General features: G+C 51.4%; 8 protein-coding genes across 8 annotated transcripts; 3 read left to right on the top strand and 5 right to left on the bottom strand.

Annotated features, from left to right (window-relative positions):
• Nucleotides 1-806: 806 nt before the first annotated feature.
• On the top strand, nucleotides 807-2,058 carry N7443_000521 (uncharacterized protein; the record flags this gene model as incomplete). The annotated part of the gene is made up of 3 exons (XM_056880577.1): nucleotides 807-969; nucleotides 1,048-1,242; nucleotides 1,334-2,058. 3 exons carry the CDS (start codon nucleotides 807-809, stop codon nucleotides 2,056-2,058), a joined length of 1,083 nt encoding a protein of 360 aa, XP_056745815.1.
• An 825-nt stretch (nucleotides 2,059-2,883) lies between these two features.
• Nucleotides 2,884-4,427, top strand: N7443_000522 (uncharacterized protein; the record flags this gene model as incomplete). The annotated part of the gene is made up of 4 exons (XM_056880578.1): nucleotides 2,884-2,976; nucleotides 3,075-3,637; nucleotides 3,691-4,176; nucleotides 4,415-4,427. 4 exons carry the CDS (start codon nucleotides 2,884-2,886, stop codon nucleotides 4,425-4,427), a joined length of 1,155 nt encoding a protein of 384 aa, XP_056745816.1.
• Nucleotides 4,428-4,753: 326 nt separating this feature from the next.
• N7443_000523 (Hexokinase) lies at nucleotides 4,754-5,570 on the bottom strand (the record flags this gene model as incomplete). Its single annotated transcript, XM_056880579.1, has 2 exons — nucleotides 4,754-5,484; nucleotides 5,543-5,570. 2 exons carry the CDS (start codon nucleotides 5,568-5,570, stop codon nucleotides 4,754-4,756), a joined length of 759 nt encoding a protein of 252 aa, XP_056745817.1.
• A 584-nt stretch (nucleotides 5,571-6,154) lies between these two features.
• Nucleotides 6,155-7,894, bottom strand: N7443_000524 (putative MFS sugar transporter; the record flags this gene model as incomplete). The annotated part of the gene is made up of 2 exons (XM_056880580.1): nucleotides 6,155-7,257; nucleotides 7,318-7,894. 2 exons carry the CDS (start codon nucleotides 7,892-7,894, stop codon nucleotides 6,155-6,157), a joined length of 1,680 nt encoding a protein of 559 aa, XP_056745818.1.
• A 1,767-nt stretch (nucleotides 7,895-9,661) lies between these two features.
• On the bottom strand, nucleotides 9,662-10,357 carry N7443_000525 (uncharacterized protein; the record flags this gene model as incomplete). Its single annotated transcript, XM_056880581.1, has 1 exon — nucleotides 9,662-10,357. The coding sequence occupies one exon, from the start codon at nucleotides 10,355-10,357 to the stop codon at nucleotides 9,662-9,664; it is 696 nt and encodes a 231-aa protein (XP_056745819.1).
• A 560-nt stretch (nucleotides 10,358-10,917) lies between these two features.
• N7443_000526 (ribosome biosynthesis protein MAK16) lies at nucleotides 10,918-12,018 on the bottom strand (the record flags this gene model as incomplete). Its single annotated transcript, XM_056880582.1, has 2 exons — nucleotides 10,918-11,830; nucleotides 11,960-12,018. 2 exons carry the CDS (start codon nucleotides 12,016-12,018, stop codon nucleotides 10,918-10,920), a joined length of 972 nt encoding a protein of 323 aa, XP_056745820.1.
• A 234-nt stretch (nucleotides 12,019-12,252) lies between these two features.
• N7443_000527 (short chain dehydrogenase/reductase) lies at nucleotides 12,253-16,846 on the bottom strand (the record flags this gene model as incomplete). Its single annotated transcript, XM_056880583.1, has 8 exons — nucleotides 12,253-13,063; nucleotides 13,119-13,248; nucleotides 13,304-13,446; nucleotides 13,503-13,615; nucleotides 13,669-15,611; nucleotides 16,037-16,477; nucleotides 16,544-16,733; nucleotides 16,799-16,846. 8 exons carry the CDS (start codon nucleotides 16,844-16,846, stop codon nucleotides 12,253-12,255), a joined length of 3,819 nt encoding a protein of 1,272 aa, XP_056745821.1.
• A 579-nt stretch (nucleotides 16,847-17,425) lies between these two features.
• Nucleotides 17,426-19,294, top strand: N7443_000528 (RBR-type E3 ubiquitin transferase; the record flags this gene model as incomplete). The annotated part of the gene is made up of 1 exon (XM_056880584.1): nucleotides 17,426-19,294. One exon carries the CDS (start codon nucleotides 17,426-17,428, stop codon nucleotides 19,292-19,294), a length of 1,869 nt encoding a protein of 622 aa, XP_056745822.1.
• Between the last annotated feature and the right edge of the window lie 253 nt (nucleotides 19,295-19,547).

The following is a 19,547-nucleotide window of genomic DNA, read 5'->3' on the forward strand; positions in this document are numbered from 1 at the left end:
TGCGTGAATTTGGATACGTAGGCGGACTCTCCAAAGTGTGATCTTCAAGAAACGGCGGAGTGGCTCCATGACCATTTGCATCATGAAGAAATGCAATATCTTTGTTGATTCTTTCGCGTGTTCCAGAATGAGGCTCGTAAGCAATTCGACTGCTACTGAGATGGACAACGATGACTGGAAGTTTGTTCTGTCCGGCTAGATGTCCCAGTGCGGCATCATAATCCTGATTGGAGATATCGAATGCAAAAAGTATGCGGACTCGGTATTTCTGTATCGCTAACAGCCTCGAATCTGGTGTAATGTTTTCTTGCGCATCGTACAGTTTATGATCATTCAAAACTTCAATAGCGATTAGAATAAGGCTTTCTACCTTGTCGCAGGCCTGTGCCCAAAACGGACTGTAGTTTGAGACAATGACAAGCACACGGAGGGGGGTTTCTTGCGCCATTGTGAACTGCTCCAGCGTATCTTAGCTGCCTTCCAAGGTTTCTAGCGAAGATAGCAAGTCCAAAGGCCACTTACCTTTTTTTTTTATAATGAGTTTGTAGCACAGTAAGAATTTAGGTTAAAAGGAATGAGGTCAAAACTCCCACGAGAAAAAGAGGCGTCCGACGAATATATATTGAAATGGGGATGGCTCGATGGCTGTCTGGCAACGCACTCTAAATGATTATAATTAGCGGGGAAAGGTGGATCCGATATCTGGACGAGAACCTTGGGACTTCTTGCAGCCGACCCCCACCGGGGCACCACGCGTCCTCAAATCCCTTGACGATTGTACAAAACGCGTTACCCACAGCTCAATCATGCGCATCCCAACTTTAAGTACTTCATTAACTGGGCGCGACATTGTGCCCGAGCACGAACAGGATATTTTCTTTACTAGCCTCGGCTTGGCCGTCCTCGATGAGATTCGGGTCCCCGGCCAGGAACCGCTGAGAAACATACTAGGTGGCTCAGGGACATATGGTGAGTGAAAGCTCCGCTTTATCTCTAAGGCTTCAAATGGTTCTTTCTGGCATTAATATGCACTAAACTCCATTTTAGCAACGCTCGGTGCGCGATTGTTTCTTCCCGGGTCACTCAGTCCCAACTTGGGTTGGATGATCCGCGTTGGAAATGACTTTCCGATACCTGTCGAAGAAGCTCTGTGGAGCTGGAATCCAACTTTGGTTATTCAAAAAGAGCCGGGTAGCGCCTCCACGAGGGGCTTACTTGAGTATCGAGATACTACCTTTGGACGTAAGGATCCCTTGACGCTTATCCCCTTCTCCATCATTATACCTTCCTTGTCAATTTGCGGTTACCTTCCAAATGTTAATCGGGTTTCTAGCAAAGGACTTCAAGTACACAACCCCGGTCCTCGGAGTCCAAGATAGCAGTTTAGAGGGAACAGCACTTCTGAGGTCAAAGGCATACCACTATTTAGCCTCGCCCCAGGACATCAAAACACGGATAGCAAATCTCTACGCTATGAGACAGAAGGAGGCTATATCTGATCGTCCTTTGATAATATGGGAACCGTCTCCTCTGTTTTGCAACCCGAACGATCTCCAGGAATGCCTAGAGGCTGCATCAATCGTTGATGTGTTCTCTCCAAATCACATAGAGCTGGCCAGATTATTCTCAGTGTCGCTTTCTGCTGAATCAGTCCGAAGAAACATGGAAGATCTTGCAGCGCGGGTCCTAGAGCGAGGAGTTGGACCAGACAGCCAAGGCGTTGTGATCATTCGGGCTGGTGAGCATGGGTGCTATGTCAGTGCACGTGGTCTTTCTCCCAAATGGCTCCCTCCGTATTATGGACCTGGCTCAGGGGAACTGAATGTCTCGAAGGTAGTTGATCCGACTGGGGCGGGAAATACCTTCCTGGGGGCGTACGCTATAGGGTATGTCAAGACGGGCAACGTCATTGATGCAGCTTGCTACGGCTCAGTTGGGGCATCGTTCGCCATAGAGCAAGTGGGTATACCGGAGATCAAAGGTGAACATGGCAGAGAGGTGTGGAACGGGATTAGCGTTTACTCAAGATTGCATGAATACATGTCTAGGATCATTTAGAAAAAGATCCGCTAGGTCCGCTCATGAGGCTCACCCTGAATTAATCGTATTCGGTGCTTTCTCACTACCTGGTGAGTCGATAGCTTTCAAGTATTACTGCTCAACTCTCTATGACTATTGAACAAATCATGTAAATGCTGACATCGCTGATGAGCAAGATGTAGATGCAAAGTGTGGGTCCACAGTGGATCATCAATGAAAGGACCCACCGAGAGGCAATGTAATCTAGGATCTTATTTCCAATCGCTAAGATCAAATATCAATAGAAAAATCAACCGACAATAGTAGTCCAGGTGTTTCCAATTTTTTAAAATCAATGCAGTCGCTCTCGCCCTCTGAAGAACATTCGCGGTGGGTTTAAAAGGTTAGCCTCTGCACAGATTGCTCCAGAGGAATGAACTTGGGTCCGACTGCTCTTCCCTTTGGACTATAGGAAATATTCTTTCCAGTTCTGTAATGTGCCATCAAATGATCTCAATCTGTTTCATTTTCTCTAAATTCAGGTAGCCTATCTCTACCATGAACCGCTCTTTGACATAATCATATAGGCGAAGATCGTCTTGCACAGATCCCTGTTCGTCGGCTGGCGGGACAGCCGTGGCTATCTCGACCGGGTAGAAAGTAGCTGAATGGCTTGTTTCCTTATGTAGTTCAGGGACAGGAAGTCTTTTTACCTCTTCCTGTTACCAACAGAATTCTTCCGGGCAAAATCACTCCAAAGGAAGCATTCTTCAAATATCAACGTCAACCAAACGAAACACGAAAACCGAGGATCCTCCGGCAACTGACTACGGCCCCGAGAGATCCAAGTGACCTGGTCACAAAATGGGCGTGAAAGAAAAACATGCTACACAGAAGCGGTTAGTTTCACTACACGAGGCTTTGGGCGTTGAAAATACTCAAATTGAAGAAGATAGGGTCAGTGCACGCCGCAGAGCCTCCATATGAGAGACCCCGAACGCGGCCGCCAATGACGCAGAAGGGGCCAAAACACCCTGCAAAGTAACGCAGCACAGACCGCGGAGGGCCTGATTGCCTCGTTAACTGGCACGCTAATGCGAAGTGGACGTGTCTGGTTCCATTTTACGCTGATCGTTGCGGGGAGCCAGCATGGCGCAGCCACAATCGAGCCCAATACCCTAAATCGTATTCATATCCCGAACCAAACTTCTTCCCTTGACGTATTCTTTTTCTTTACTTCTCGGATTGCATTGAGAACGCCAGCCATGACCTCCGTCTCAAATTTCGGGGCTCTAACAACCACCTTCTCCGCTCCGACCGATTGCTCAGTTGAGAAATGGGTCCAGCATAACTCGAACGCGACCAGTCTTCGCTGGGGCGTGGAGTGTACGAGTAATACTATTGCTTATGCGTCGTCTTGCTATCCTCCGGGATGGTCAGGCGCTAATAACAATACCGCTCTCGCATATAAAGGGTTCTCGCCTGGCCTTGCATGTCCATATGGATGGAGACCAGTCACAAGTGCCAGCAGTATTCATCGGGACCAAGGGTGGAATCCTCTCAATTCCTATATTACGAGTATTGCAGATGACGAGATCGCTACCCTCTGTTGTCCGTCGTGAGTACATATTCAAGCCAGAGTCTAGCCCTAGTTTATAATTCCTTCCGCAGTGGCTACGTTTTAAAGGAAGTCCTCTGCTACAGTCAAACTATCAACATTACCGAATCCCTGCCACTCATCACAACGTCAAATGGTAAATGCCATACGCAAACTGTCGGTCCTTTTACCGGAAAAATCGGCGGCACGAGTGCTTCTAAGGGCGCAGCGATATTCCAAGCATACCCCGTAATCCTCGTCAATACCGATTCCTCTACGGGTTTATCAACAGGCGCGAAAATAGGAATCGGAATAGGCATTCCGGCTGGCGTGCTCGTTCTTGCTGCTATAGTATTTATCTGGTGGCATCGTCGGCGCAGAGCTCGAGCGAGGGCTTCCGAAGTGGTGCCGCCTGCCGTTGGTGAGCCGTATACGGGAAAGCCAGAGCTTGATACAGGTCAAGAGGTTGGCCCTAGTGCCCCTGCTGAGTTGCCGACGGTGCAGACTTATGCACAGGCTGAGTTGCCTGCGAGGAAGAGCGCCGACACGCCTCAGGCGGAGTTGCCCGGGGATTTTGGACAGCTTTATTCTGCTCAGGAGGATATCAAAGAGGATTCTCGGGAAAGGACATCAAGATAGCCAGGATATAGTAGGGTTTGAAACCAAATTACCCCAAAGACAATCACGTTTTGTTTCTCAGCCCGTACCCAAACCCACGCTACCTGTGCAAGGTTACTTCAATAACAACACCGGGTTAACCGCATCCTAGGAAAGAACATGTTGAACTGTGGTGTCTAGTATGTCTTTGTAAATTGATCTTTTCCCATGTAGGCTTGATTTACACCCACGCCCTTTCTTGTTTTTCTCTGTAGAATTTTCCTACGTCTGCATAGCTATTAAGACGTGCTTAGTAAATGGCCGTATACTATGTGGTTGTGGTTGGAAGAAAAGATATCCACTTGGAAAGGATCACCTAATAGGATTTCTTAGCATAGCTCCGGACTTAGTAGACGGTGTTTGTATTGCACCCGAGAGCAAGAATTGAGCCGCAACTTTGAGCAGTATACTAAATTTGTCTTCCTCACGATGTATGCTCGTACTTACACAGTTAAAATGACAGAGTATAATTTAGATCGATTACCACTCGTACACACCGTCTTTGTGGATCAGTTGTCCTACTTCAGAATCGCGGTTTCCTTGCAGAATAGACAGGACAACCTCTGCAGCACCCTCTGGGTCTTCAGCTTTGCCCCATCCGCTCTTTGCCTCCTCGCTGGTCCCACGAAGGTTCGATCGAAACAGACCCGGGCTCAGCACGAATACTTTAATGCCTTGAGGACCATAATCCCGCGCCTCCAGTACAGCAAGCATATTTAGGGCAGCTTTGCTGACCTGGTATGCATCACCGTTCCGAATGTGGTTGAAGTGGCTTGGAGGCTGCTGTATAGCGTTTCGTGGTAACGATCTCGCGCCAGTGCCCACAAAAATTGAGTATGGGTTCGCAGACTTGAGCAGCAAGTGCCTGAAAGCTGCAGAGACCATGGCTGGTCCAAGCACATTAGTCTCTAGACAACATTGGAAGCGAGTCTTGACATCATCAACATCCAAACAACCGACGGCGGCATTGTTAACAAGCACATCTAAATACCCAAAATGTTCCTGAACGTATCCGGTAGCTTCGTTGATTGATTCCTCGTTCGTGACATCCAGTTGCAAAATAGATACTGATCCTTTTGGACCACCAGCTTCGATTTCGTCCAACGCAGCTTGGGCTTTATCACGAGACCGACTGGCTAAGATGACATGAAAATTCTCTGACACGCGTACTAGAACTTTTGCTATTGCAAGACCCAACCCGGAGTTGGCACCTGTGGAAACTCGTCAGCGCCGGGCTCTTCAGATTGCAGTACTTATTGTGCACAATACCTGTAATAAGGACATTTGTGGGAGCCATAGCTTCAGTTGAATTCGCAGATATTGGCGATCACTCTCGATTTAGAGAAGAATGGCTTACTTGGAGCTCAGAGCCTTTATCATCCAGAGATGGCCGGAGTTAGCCGGGTTTAGTGCTCGGGGATTAGATGACACCACATCGAGATATATCTAGAGTTTTGAGGATAAATTCGCTTTAAACAGAGGTCACTATGTGAATTGGGCAGGGAAGTCGGTTTGCGCTTGAACATTGGCTTTTACTACAACCATTGGGAGGATATGACGGGAGAACGTCGACGGAATCCCGCCTCCGAGGGTATTATTCCTCTTGCCTTTTCCTTTCTCCTGCCTTCGTTGATCACGTTGAGCTCTAGCTCACCGTCCAAGTTACCTCTCTTGTACACATGGATACCCACGCTGAACCCGCGAATACAATCAAGTCCAAACGGCTATTCTACGTGTAGAAAATTGTAGTTGCAATTTTATACATTAGATTGGGGGTATAATTGCAGCGAATCACATAATCACATCACCACATAACATGCTCATAAGGCATCATAAGGAAAAAAAATATAGCCATCATTCCCTAACAATTTTAACGTCCATCTAATGAGAATAAGGCTCTGGCGAAAACACCTTCTTGATACGGAAGTGCGACAGATCCCGAATCACCTCGGCGGTCTGTTTCATATTCTTCTTCACAATGACAGAAGTAGGCTGCGAGAACAACTCATCGATATCCTCAAGAGACATGTTCTTAGTCTCGGGCATGAAGATAATCTGGTAGACCCATCCCAAAACGGCAATACCACCGTAGAAACCGAGCGTCAGACCAGTATTCGTCATGGTATCCCTCATGCGAGTGAAGTTATAGGTCACGATGAAGGAGCACAGGAACAAGTTTGCATCGGCTGTGGTCATACCGTAGTGACGGAGATAAGTAGGGAAAACCTCGGAGGGAATGACCCATGTCAGGCAAGCGTAGGAGCCAAAGAAGCCCATGTACAGGATGATACCGGTGAGGTAGAGGCCTTGTGCGGCGGCGGGGTACTTCTTGTAGTCGATAGTGTATCCAGCGCCGACGAGAACGAGGCCGATAAAGAAGCCAGGAAGCATGGTGTTAGCCCAGTATCTGCGACCGAAGCGCTCCATGTACAGGACGGCGGGGATACAGCCGAGGAGAAGAGAGCCACCGCCGACGAGGGACATGAAGACAGAAGTGCGCGTGTCGAAGCCGATGGCGCCCATCAGAGTGGACATGTAGTACATGATAGCGTTGACACCGGTGAACTGGCCGAGGAAGATCATGATATTCGCGTAGACGATGGCGCGGCGGGCGCGGGGCTGGGTGAAGAAGTCCATCCAGGCGTACTTCTTGGTGCGGGCTTGTTCTTCCGATTCGGCGGTGACGGCCTGGCGCATGCCGAGGAATTCGTCTTTGGACTCGAAGTCACCGAAGCCGCGGATTTTCTTCCAGACGGAGTAGGCGGCGACTTCATGACCCTTGTGCATGAGGTAACGGGGGGATTCAGGGAGGAAGAACATTCCTACGAGGAGGATGGTGGAGAAGACGAGGGATGAGCCAAGGATGTAGCGCCAGTTTCCAGCAACGTCGAGGAACATGGCAGCGACGGCGTAGCCAAGGACCTCGCCGAGGGCGATGTTGAGTTGGTAAAGTGAAACGAGGTTACCTCGAAGTCTGCGGGGAACTGTGTTGGGTGTTAGTTTGATGTCTGATGCTCGATAGTATGTATAGGAGGGAAACTTACCACACTCGGCGACGTAGACAGGCACGGTACCACCCTCCAGACCGACACCCATACCGAGGATGAAACGACCAGCGAAGATCATACCGAAGTTGATAGCACCAGCCTCCAGGCCAGCACCGATGGTGTACAAGATACAAGAAACAATGATGGACATGCGACGACCGAGATACTCGTTCGACGGAGAAAGGATAAAAGCACCAGCAACAGCACCAAGAGGCATACCGGAATCCACCAGACTGGCCTGTCCGCTGTTGAGATGTAGATCATCGGGAAGATAGAGGTTGGCACCGGAAATCAGCGACTGGTCGAGACCAGAAAGCATACCACCCATAGAGGCAAAAGCGACAAGAACCCATGTGAAATGGCTGGGATTCTTGAATGTGACTTCAATCTCGGTGCGAGGCTTCTTCAGCGACGGCAGTTGCTCTTCAAGTTGTGCAATCTCGGCGTTCATAGCAGCCTCTGTCCGGTTGGACAGCTTCTGATCGGCAACCTCATCGAACTCCTCCGCGATCCCCTCCTTGTGGTAGGTGCTCTGGGGAGCCTCGACATCCTTGACGCTCTTTTCATCAGCCATGATGGATGAACCCCTTCTAGGGTAAGGATGGATAGATGAGACTAGAAAATGATATAACTATGGGTCTCAAGACCGGATCCCAGTGTGGGGGGAACTTCGTGGAAGGGGAGAAAGAAGAAGTCGAAAATGTCTGGGGAATGTAGGACAGAAAGGAGGGGAAAGGGACTATTTGAGGCCGATCCCAGACCACCGCGATGACGCCCGGGAATACGCTTTACCTCTGACGCAAAGAAAAAGAAAACCGAAGGCAGTGGGGAAACGCCGAAAACGAAAAGGTCTAACTGTCTAAGGTTAGGGATAGACACCCGCCCCATGTTTCTCCCAAGTTTGATCTGGAGAGGTACATCGCCCAGAAGGTTGTGGAGAAGGTCGGAGAAGGACCCATCCCGCCAGTCGGGCCAACCACGGCGAAACAGGACGCCCCAGGAAACCCCAGAATGAGGAGAAGCGGTCTCACCGGTGGCCAAAAGTCTACTAGCTACCAGAAGAAGTATGTGAATATGTAGGCAGGGATCCCAGAATGTGGAGGAGGCCGGGGAATTTGAGGGGGATGGGGCATTAATCGGGCGTCTGAGCGAATCGCAGTCCGCAAAGCTTAACCCGCGAGTTTCCAAGGTTTGCACATTTTGCGCCCGAGTATCCCTCTGGAAGGCTTACACCCGTCGTTGGCTTGAACCCCCTGAACCACCGAAGTGTCCTTCTAGAAGGACAATCGGCTTCGCGGGCTGCTCTGGCCGAATCCTGCGAGACTCGGCGTGTCGGCCTAAGTGGAGTAGACATACATATCTCAACTGCGGCAGAGTACAATGCCGAGTCCACAAGCCGAAAAATAAGTCGGGATCATGAGGTCTGCGGCTTCGGCGAGAGTCCGTAGTCAGGAGGGGTACGGGCCAGGCATATTACGCGACAGAGAACCGGGGGGGGATTGGGGTTCCCCGTGGAGTGAGGAACGTTGTCGGAGAGTCTTCGGCGAAATGTCAGTGGGTCGGGATTGTGCTTCCAGGCGTCATGACTTTCTGTCCGAGCGTATTCAGAATCACGATGAATCCGTCTTAGAGAGGAAGATGGAAACGTATAATCAGAAAGTTGTGCGAAAAGACGTTGCCCGGACGAGGCCTTGAAGCACCGTGAAATTAAGCTATCCGGGCCTAGGAACAATGCCTCGGGCGGGATCGCGGAACCCTAGTTTTCACAGTCTCGTGCCGAGAGATCAGCTCCCGATTTTTCGCTTGCAATGGATGACACGGACGCGGGACCTTTGGGCCCCGGACCTGCAAGCCGAGGGCGCCATTCGCCGGATGAAGTCTGGGCGCTTGGCCAAGTCAGGGTCGAAACTTCCACAGTCTCCCGAAATTTCTGTTCGAGACCACTATACGGAATCTGGGACATCCCACGGCGGTGGCTCAACCGTGGGGGTACGAGTCGCTGAGCGCCATTGGTGATGATGGGGAGGTTGGTCCACTTCTCTGGCGGGTTCTGGCGTGTTCGGGCAGGTTAGTGCCGGGTCGAAGTATACAAACAAGGAAAGAGAGAACCCAGATCTGGGCTCGCCCACCGGGCATTCATCACATGACACTATACGTAGGCTTTGGTGGCTTTGTCTCAAATCATTGTTATTGTCATGGTCATGAGTTTTTTGGATATGTACGCTTCCAAGGCAATATGAGGATAAGGATGCACAAAAAAAAAAAAAAAAACTCCCGACGCCATGCTGACGACAATTGCGAAATGCAATGTGTTCCTCCTTCTATTCCTTCTTTCTCTTTCTCACCACTGTCTCCCCGACGATCCCACTGGCTTCCTCACACTCGGATCGACATGAGGGCTCGGAGACCGGCCCCCCTGAAGCCGTGCCCGCAGTCGCTCTTGTGCCGACCCCGCCCGGTCTTGCGACACGCGCGAGGACCCGGTTGACTGGTTCGATCCAAGTCGCTGACTAGGTAGTGGCCGTGCTCCTTGCGGATGCATACCCCCCGGTGGGCCAGGAGAGTGCGAATGAGCATGCTGGAGCGGCGGTGAAGGCGTAGACACCGGGCCGGGCGGCGCGCTGTTCATGGGGAGAAGTGGGGGAGCGTTGCCAACACGGCCACGGCGGAGACTGGCTGTCTGTGCGCCTGCTGGTTGGGATGCTCCTGAGTCCCCCCAGAGATCACCTAGACCTCCGCCCCGGCTGTAGGATACGGTGGCGGGGCCTTGACCTTGGGGAAGCTGTGAGGTTGCCACGACACGGTTTGATGCGGCTTGGGGGGCCTTCGGGTCCGGAGGCAACCAGGAAGGGAATGGGCGTCCCTTTTCTGTGTAGTATGCTCGGAGGGCATTGGAGATGTGCGAGCCGTCTTCATTTTCCGGATCGTCTCCTTCGTCGCCCAGGGTAATAGCGCGGCGAAGGCTGGTGAGCCGCGAGCCCAGGGCACTGGAGAGCGAGGAGGAGGATCCAGTGAATGATGAGAAGTAGGAGCTCATCTTGAGTCACTGGGTGCGTTTGATGGGTATGAATGTCTAACGCGCAAGCTGTAAAGGACAGCTTCGATGTGGTGTGGGGTGGGGTTATGCGGAGCTGCTTTCCTGCAGGAACCCAACGCAGGTATTTGTAAATCGTAGATCGGCGATGATCGAGCTTGGGCTTGGCGGTGAGTTTGCAATTAGAGGTGATTAAAGAAGCTTCCAACAAAAGAGCCGGCTCTTTGTGGATGTTGAAAGAGTGGCGGTGGTGACGGTGACGGAGTGAAACAGGAGGCGGAGACCGCAACCACGTGACCCTATACTTGGTTTCAGAAGAATTAGGCAATTGAGCTGCGACAAGCGCAATTAAACATTCCAAAAAAAAAAATCCGAACTACGAAGTCATAAACAAATTAAAAAGGCCAAAAATATTGAATGGTATCCTAGACCCGTATTGACAGATACATGCGGCAGTCGATGCAACAGCAGGGTATGATGCCCGATTACACAGAAAATATAGAACCGACCCAACGCCATGCCCACGTGCAAGATCAGATAAACTTTTCGCAGACTCCACGAGTCTATGCCATGACAAAGTCCCGACCAGTGTCCTCCTGCTCGTATTCGATCTCGGTGTGAGGACCCTTGCCTTTCGTGGGACCCTTCTTGCGAGGCTTGACGGGCGGCGCAGCAAGCTTCCGCTTGGTACCAGGTTTGGGCTTCTCACTCTCGCTAGGCTCATCATCCGAGTCACTGTCGCTCTCATCGTCGCTCTCCTCGTCGTAGTCGCTGGAGTCGGCAGACTCGCCACCAAGCCAGTCCTCAATGTCCTCGAGATCCTCCTCATCATCAAGATCAGACACATATTCAACCTCACCAACACCCTCTTCCTCCTCATCGAGGATCTCTTCCCCGTCATCCAGATCCTCATCGCGCTCACCATCACCAGCACGCTCCAGACCACGCATGACCTTCTTCCAGATCCCCTCCTCAACATTAAGCGGCCGATCGCCATAAGCACCACTGCGCAGACGCTCAATGAGCTCACGCTCAATAGCGCGCTCAACCTTGGCCGCAGACTCGGCCTTCCGCTCACGAGTTGCCTCGCGACGACGAATCTTAGGCGCCAGCTTAGGAACAATGGTCTCGCCCAGCCGATCCTCCTCTTTGGAAATGTTCTTCATGCGAATATTCACCTGTGTCAGCCGCGTCATGCGCTGCTTGCACTTGTGAATCAAGAATTTCGGCCAATAGATCAACTTATCGTCCAGCATCTCAAGTGCCTTAGCGTAGTTCGACGGCAAGCGTATCCGCTCCCACCACTTGCTCGGCATGTGGGCTCGTTCGATGGTCTTCATGTACAGGTACATTGCGCCTGTCTCTGGGTCTGAGCGTACAGTCGCATACCGAGAGTTGGCGAGCGGGCAGGACTGCCGGTTGCAGAGGCCGCTGACGTTGTATTCATTGCGACAGAAATTTTGACCCTTGGTAGTTCTGGAAAAGGAAAATTTTTCGTCAGCGTCTGGGGTTCTCAAAGTTGCAGATTCCGGCGCGGGCTTCGAAGTTTTCGATATGCAGACTAGAGACAACGGGGGCGCTGAAAGATAGAATTATGGGACTCACTTGAGTTTGTAGGAGCAGAATTGCTGGTTAATAACCTGCCAGACAATTTCGTCCGACATTATGGGCAAGTTTGGGAGGTGATGTTCGGTGCTGGAGAACCGTTGCCCAGGTGTTGATTGATGAAAAAAAAAGTGATGGTCACGTGAATTGCTTATCGATAGGCGCGCCGTAAGTGGCCCGTGACCCCATCGATCTATACGCTCCACCTTTAGTTACGATGCTGCCTTTTGATGTATTGAATGGAAAGGGTATTATTCATTTCGTTTCTCTTGTTGACCTAGACTAGCTTGTCATCATGTCCAGCCCTCCATCTGCATCGGGGCCCCTTCCCACTCCGTCCCATTCATCATGTGACTGTGTCCCAGGTCGGAGTCCTCACCAATCTCTTCGGCCCATCCCCATCCCATGGACTCTAATTCTCGGACGAAGAAGTCTCGCTCTTCTTCCATTATAGACGGGCCATCGGGTCCGCCCATCACATCTTTGTATTGGCGTAGATGCCACCAATGCGTCAATCCGCGAAGGGCTTGCTCCAGGGGAAGGGCCTCTTCCACTTCAGCATCGACGTCTGAGCCCGCGAGCCAATCGTCGCGCAGCTCCGGTCGGCAATATAAGTAAATAGCGGTTATCACGCGCATATTACTCTGGCGCCACTTCCGCCCGCAGTAGGGCACCTGCGACTTGAATAGTTTCAGGGTGTAGAACCGGAGGTGAGGATCGGGAATCTTCAGACCCTTGCGGAGAATCGTACTCGACTTGTATTGGACGAGAAGAAGGCAGCGGTGCGCTTTATCACGGGTGATCTTCTGCATGATGTGGAGGTAGTTGATGGCGGAGAAGAAATTTCGGAATGAAAAGACTGTAATTGGCTCCTTGGGTAGAGGTGCGGTGGGATAGCCAAGTTCGTCAACTTCGGGACGTGTTGGACCGTCAGTCACGGACTCTTCAGGTGAAAATCGCACGGAGGTGTTGCCTCGGGTTAGATTGGGGCGTTGTCGGGAGATTGGAGGTGGGACAGCCTCGTCTTCACTCTCGGTGTCCCCATCGGCTGGGTCCTCAAATTGAGAGTGATGATCTGAATTCTCGGCGCAGAAGTAGAAGAACCTGTCTGAGATTAGAGACTTTACCTTGGTAAAAGAAAGAATGTAAGAATACTCACGATAAATCTTCACGGTCGTTCTTCTGCGCCACCGCCTGGTCGACATCTTGATGAGCAAACATCTTGAGGATGAGGGGGAGATAGTTCGAGTCAAGCAAGAGCTGTGTCATATACTCGAATTTCAAAATATCTTCGGCAGGTTAGCAAGACGCGCTTAATATGACTAGATATGGGTCAAGACTGACGGGAACGTTTGAACCACTTCAACATCAGCAATAAAGTTCCAGAGACAGCCTTCCCGGTGATCTCACGCAACCGGATGTTATCAAGTTCATCAATAGATGTATCGGGAAAGAAGTCGGCTGAGCCGTTCACACCGTGGCCATTACTATATGGGCATAAGAAATAGGGCTCGTTTTGAGAAAAATCCAGGGGGAACCGTACCTCATGCTTTGAGAACCGGAAGCATTCGCTTGATTGACCACAGCACTGACATTGGTCAGGATGATCTTCAAAAAGACGATCGTGATGGATTGAAGGTGGGACAGAGTGTGGGCCTACATATAAAATAATCAGTTATGCTGCATCCAGTGAGCCGGGAAGTACCCACGTAGAAGCCTTCAACTGCATCCAGTCTTCTCTGGACATCTGGGTCATTTGTTTCCTTCTGCGCTGGCTTAGGTGGGGGTGAGGGTGTGGTATTGGACAAGTCCAGCTGGTCCATCTCGAGGGACACGTCATCGGGTACCATTGAGCCAGGTACGCGATAGGGATGTTCAAAGTTCCAGCCTCGGTCGTATTTCATGAAATTCTCGCGCTCGCCCCAGAGTTGTTGCATCGCACGAGTCATCTTGACATGGGTTGAGAAGAGCTTGCCGGCCTCGATGATTGATGCAGGCACATCACTGCCCTCCCAACGCTTTCCGACCAGCACATCCTGGCGTTCAGTAGTACCCTTTCCGCCAATCCGGTTGCTAGAATCGTCTAGAGGAGGATACATGAGAGGGAAGTTTTGGTTGGTCTGGTAATTTTGCTTCTTGCCAGCTTTACCTCCAGGTCCGATGGGAGAAGGAGGAGGCGATGGAGCTGGAGTCGCAATGTGAACAGCCTGCTGGAGGATAGAGCCATTTGGACCAGTGATAGGGGGTCCAACTCCAGAGAAGAGGCCACTAGATGAATTTGACCTCGCAGGGTGTTGCGGAAGAGGAGGCAGAATCGAGTTATTCTCTAGTTCAAGTGGAACAATAGGGACAGGAGGGTTGTAGGCGGGATATTTTGAGGTAATCTCCTGTCGGAATAGGTGATAGTCTAGAGGAGAGGCAGTCAAGAATGGCGTGCGACGGGTGGCAGAATCTTCCTGAGGGGGGAGGGTTGGCTCGAGAGCTTCCTTGGCCCTCTTCAGGTCCGCACTGCCGCCAAACACGAGGAGGAGTGATTTCCAGAGCAAAAGAATGATTCTGGTAAGTGGAATATTGGCAGACTCGTCCCATCTTAATCGCGCAATTATTTCGACGATAGTGACTAACAGGCACGGATCCGCCTCAGCCAGCGCATCACGAATCAAATTGCACTGAGGATCTTGAGCCTCTTGTCTTCGACCAACCTCGATGGAAAAGTAGAGCACAGTAAGGACCAAATTGGCTTCACGCTCCGGGGCTGCGATGTCACCCGAGTTTACTTTTTCGATGTCACTTCCATCTGAGTCGAGGCCAAGCGAAGAGCGGGTTTTGTCAAATAACTGGGACAGCTTCTTGACCATAAGAGGTATTCCGGAGCATTGCTGGAGCAGAAAGACGTTTTGTTCAATCCACGCGATCTGCAGCGACTTAGACCGAGGGGTTTCTGTTCTCGTTCCAGGGTCTGAATCCGTAGAATGACCCTCTGTGGCACGTCCTGCCGTAAGACCCCACACACCTGTAATAGTATAGCAGATATTCTCCAATGCCTCCAGGCGCATAGAGGCTTCAGCATGCTGTACCTTGTCCAGAGACTCGGTGATAAAAGTCCGACGCAGTTCATCTGATGAGTCTATCCAGGAAATATCATCGGGGATAAAGCCGTTTTGTTCAGCAAATGCGGCCCATTGGCGATCAAAAGTCGCCTTCATTCCCATCAACATCACACGATCGAATTCATTATATTGGAACCACTCTTCAATCTCCTCTGAAAATGGCTGCGCATCCGCATACTCAAAAGCATATGCCGGCTGCTCGACCTTCGGCATCTCTTGTACCAATCTTCTGAGCTGCGCCAAGCTTAGCGAGTCGGGGGGTCGGTCCGCATTCTGCTGGACGGGAGCAGGTGGAGGGGGTTGTAACGGTGGAGGAGGTGCTGATATGTCTCGGCGAAGTTCGGGTCGTTTGGTCGCATTTCCAGGCTGGCTGTCAACGGCCGATTCCTGTATGGGTGCTGCGGAGGAGGCCTGCTCTTGGCGTAGGCCCTCCGCAACCTCCTCCATTAATTGCTCGTCAGGAACGGGCGAGATATCGGTTCCGGTCTGGTCAACTTCGTCGGCCTTGACAATGTGCTGATCCGGAATGGCGGCATCAGCAGCTGCAGATGTAGTTTCCATCCCGTTGGCCTTTCGCAAGGTCTTCGTTCGTACAAAAAACACGGGAGTGTTGAGCGGAAGAGGGGTTGTCGCCGATGGTTCAATATGGTGACATCAGGGGGCGGCGAGGTGAGATAATTGAGGTTGGCGGAGATCATAAACTGATGTTGGCCTCTGGCAAACGAATCAAGTCCCAGCCAGCAACATCGCCGAGTTTTGTCGAGTTAACGCAGCGGTACGGAGTTGCGGTGATATCGTGATATCGGTCACGTGATTATATGCCGCTCACTACGAGAGATTGAATGACAAGTCACGTCTTGGAGAAACCGGAAATGGCGTCGAAAGTGTCAAAAACGCCTTTATATGATTATCTGCTCTACATTCTGTACACCTGGTAGCTATTTGGAGATCTTTCAATCCGACTTACGTGCCTCATCAAGGCGCTGCTTCAGTTTCTGTGCTTCCCATCGTTGCCAGCCGGCCTCGGCCAGATCTTCACGGACAACCAAATCACGGACGCGCAGCAAACGCGACACCCTGAGACCCGCAGCCCAATCGATCCAGCCCGAGTTTCGTAGCAGGCTGGTGAATATGAACCAACCGCAGGCGAACACGAAACCGGCCCCACAGCCTGCCAGCACCTGTTTGGGAGTGTGGTAATTCAAGTAAATTCGACTGGCAGCGACACCGACAGCAGCAGCCCACAGGCCCCCTGTGACGGCCACGCGAAGCAGGAAGCCGCAGTAGGGATAGGGCCCAGCGTAGGCCGGAGTGTGTCGAAAGGCCAGGAAAAGGGTAAGGTAAACAGAGAAGAAGGTCATGAACTGGGCATGCGAGGATGGCATGCCGTAGCCTTTGCCAAACATTTCTGCAGATAGAACTCGGTTAGAAACCATGTACTCGTTGGGATATGCTTGACGTGGTCAAAACTCACCTCTCGGTCGCTCTTCCTTGATGATGCGCTTGAGCACAAAATTCAACGCCTCACAGGCCAGCTGTCCTCCAAACATCAAGACGACCTCCATCTCCCTCGAGGCCCACACTAGGGTCACATAAGAGACGCATAGTGCTTGTGGCAGCAGGGCCAGCCACGCCGACACCAGTGACAGGGGATCCTCGGGATTCTGGGCAGCATGTTAGTTTGGGTTGAATCTTTGGGGGTCAAGAATGAAACAAGAAAAAGACTCACATAGTGAACGTGTGTGAGAGACAACGAGGCTAATGGAGTGTCGCCCATGATATTTGAAGCTCTTTGAAGCTGTTGAAGCTGGTTGAAGCTGGGACGGTACTCAGCTGTCAACTCCGATGAGAGAAGGGAGGCGGAACGATAAGAGATAGGAGAAAGTTGTGGAGGGGGAAAGCGAAACTCGATGACACAAAAAATTCATCAGGCACCAAAAGTGTCTCCCACTTTCTTTTCTACCTTTTCCCCTTTTTCCTCCTTCTCTACTCTTTATGCTCTTATGACCCTTTGATCACTACAGTTTCCCTTTGCCCCAAACCATGACGCAGTCCCTGTCTTCATATACTCCCCTCTTGTTACATCATTTGATAGACCCCTCTCCAACGCAGATTCGGTTCACCTGGCCACGAATAGTCCACGCACCAGTATCGTGATCCCTGGCTTCCAGGAAACCAGGGCATCGCACTGAACTCCTGCATACATTCGTGCCCGACTCGATATATTTACCCCCTATAACCTGTGCGCGACCCTTCTGCGATGGCCGTGGCCGCATGCTAAGACGTGCGGAGACCGATATATCGCGAACAGGGAAGCAGGCAACCGTGCCTGCCATCGCAAACGCTATACCTCGAGATGGCCGACCTTGAGCCCGAAGACGACCGCTCCGTCGAACTGTCTTCCATCGCCGCCATTTATCCGGAGATCAGACTCGAGCCCGACACTCCATTTAAAGCCGCGCTAGACCTCCCTGTTGCTCTTCCGTCGCCTACTCATATCAACTTCCAACAAACTCTCGATGTTGGGCTACCTGCTGCAGTTGCGTTGACACCTCCCACCTCTGTGGATGGATCCAAGGCCGATCTCGGCCCACCTGCCGCCAGAGATGTTCATGTAGTATCGCATCTGCCCCCTCTCAGTCTAGTGATCGAATTACCAGGTGGATATCCATCCGAGAAGCCCCCAGTTGTTAATCTGAGCATCACTCCGCCGTGGCTGCCAGCTCCTGTTCTCGTAAAACTCTCAGATGATTGTCGACGACTGTGGGAGGAATGCGGGAAGGATATGGTTGTGTACACATACATCGACCATCTTCAACAACTCGCCGAATCTGCATTCGGGATTCAGGACACTTCGGACGGAGAGCTATGTCTGTCACGAGATCTGAAAGTCGCCTTGCTGGACTTCAATAGCAAGGCAGAGCGGGAGAAGTTCGAACACGAGACTTTTGAGTGCGGTGTGTGCCTGGAGCCGAAGAAAGGCGTCAACTGCTACCGTCTACTACGATGTTCCCATGTCTTTTGTATTCCCTGTCTGCAAGACTTCTACAACACTTGCATTGCTGAGGGCGACGTCATGAGCGTCAAGTGTCTTGCCCCGGACTGCGAAAATGATCAGAGCCCAAAGCGTGCCCCTGGTGCTGATACTGATACACCGCGCCGCAAGAAACGTGATCGAACCCTGGGACCCAGCGAGCTTCTGCAAATTCCCTTGGAGCCGGAGACAGTACAGAGATATGTCTTTCTCAAACGCAAGAAGAAGATCGAGTCCGATAAGACCACAGTTTACTGTCCACGAGAATGGTGCCAAGGTGCAGCCCGATCAAAACGACACCCGAAACCTACGGACCCAATGGGAATGACCGATGACGCTGATACCTCTGACGATGAAGAGGTCATTGCATTTGATCCTCTTGGTGAGGAGGGCCAACTACCACCTATGGCTGAACGGGTAGCCATCTGCGAAGACTGCAACTACGCTTTCTGCTGCGTCTGCAAGAAGGGCTGGCACGGCGAGCTTGTTTACTGCTCCCCCCGGCGCCAAGCCGAGCAGACAGCAGAAGAGAAAGCAACCGAGGCATATCTGCAGCAATATACGTCCCCTTGCCCGACTTGCAATGTCCGCTGCCAGAAGCGTATGGGCTGCAACCACATGCGCTGCACCAAATGTGAAACCCACTTTTGCTACCTCTGCTCTTCGTGGCTTTCTGCAGATAACCCATACCAACACTTCAATAACGGCAGCAGCAAGTGCTACAACCGCCTCTGGGATATGGAAGGCGGTGACGGTATCGAGCCTGAAGGTGCAGAAGCCTTGCACAGGATCCCGGAAGCTTTACTGGTTTTCGACGACGAGGAAATTCCAGACGCAGAAAGCGACGGTGACAGCGACGACAATATTGACGGCAATATTGAGTGGGATCTCCAATTCAGCGAAGATGAAGAAGACCACCCATTCAACCACCCTCCTCCACCCGCACCAGTTCCACCCCGTGTCCCCGACGCAGCACGAGGCGGCGGCGCAAACAACCCCGGCCGGGACGCTGCCGCTCGCGCAGCAGCAGCAGAACGCCAGGCCCAAGCACGCGCCATGGCGGAAGTCCGCAACCGAGAGGCACCAGATGCCGCGCGAGACCGACATGCCGCATTACAGCGGTTCTTGTATATGGCCCAGAATGACATGGAAGATGAATGGGACAGCGACGAGTTGGATGATGACTTTTAGACCTGGTTTGCATGAAAAGCCCGTTGATCTCATACTCTCTGACGTTTACGAAAAATGATTCCCCACGAGGTTGACGTTTGCTTCATATGGAAGCCTCTTATTTTATTTTTTTTGTGGCTTTTTGACACCTGTTTTTAGTTCTGGTTTTGTTTTTGCATTTATTGAGCGATTTCTGTTTTCCATCATACTTAGACTTATGCAACACTGCCTTTGATTCGTGAAAATTTTCTTTCTCATCCTGTATCGTACCTAG

This window comes from Penicillium atrosanguineum, assembly GCF_028827265.1.
Source record: "Penicillium atrosanguineum strain IBT 20685 chromosome Unknown utg000001l_segment0_segment0, whole genome shotgun sequence".
Taxonomy (NCBI): Eukaryota; Fungi; Ascomycota; class Eurotiomycetes; order Eurotiales; family Aspergillaceae; genus Penicillium; species Penicillium atrosanguineum.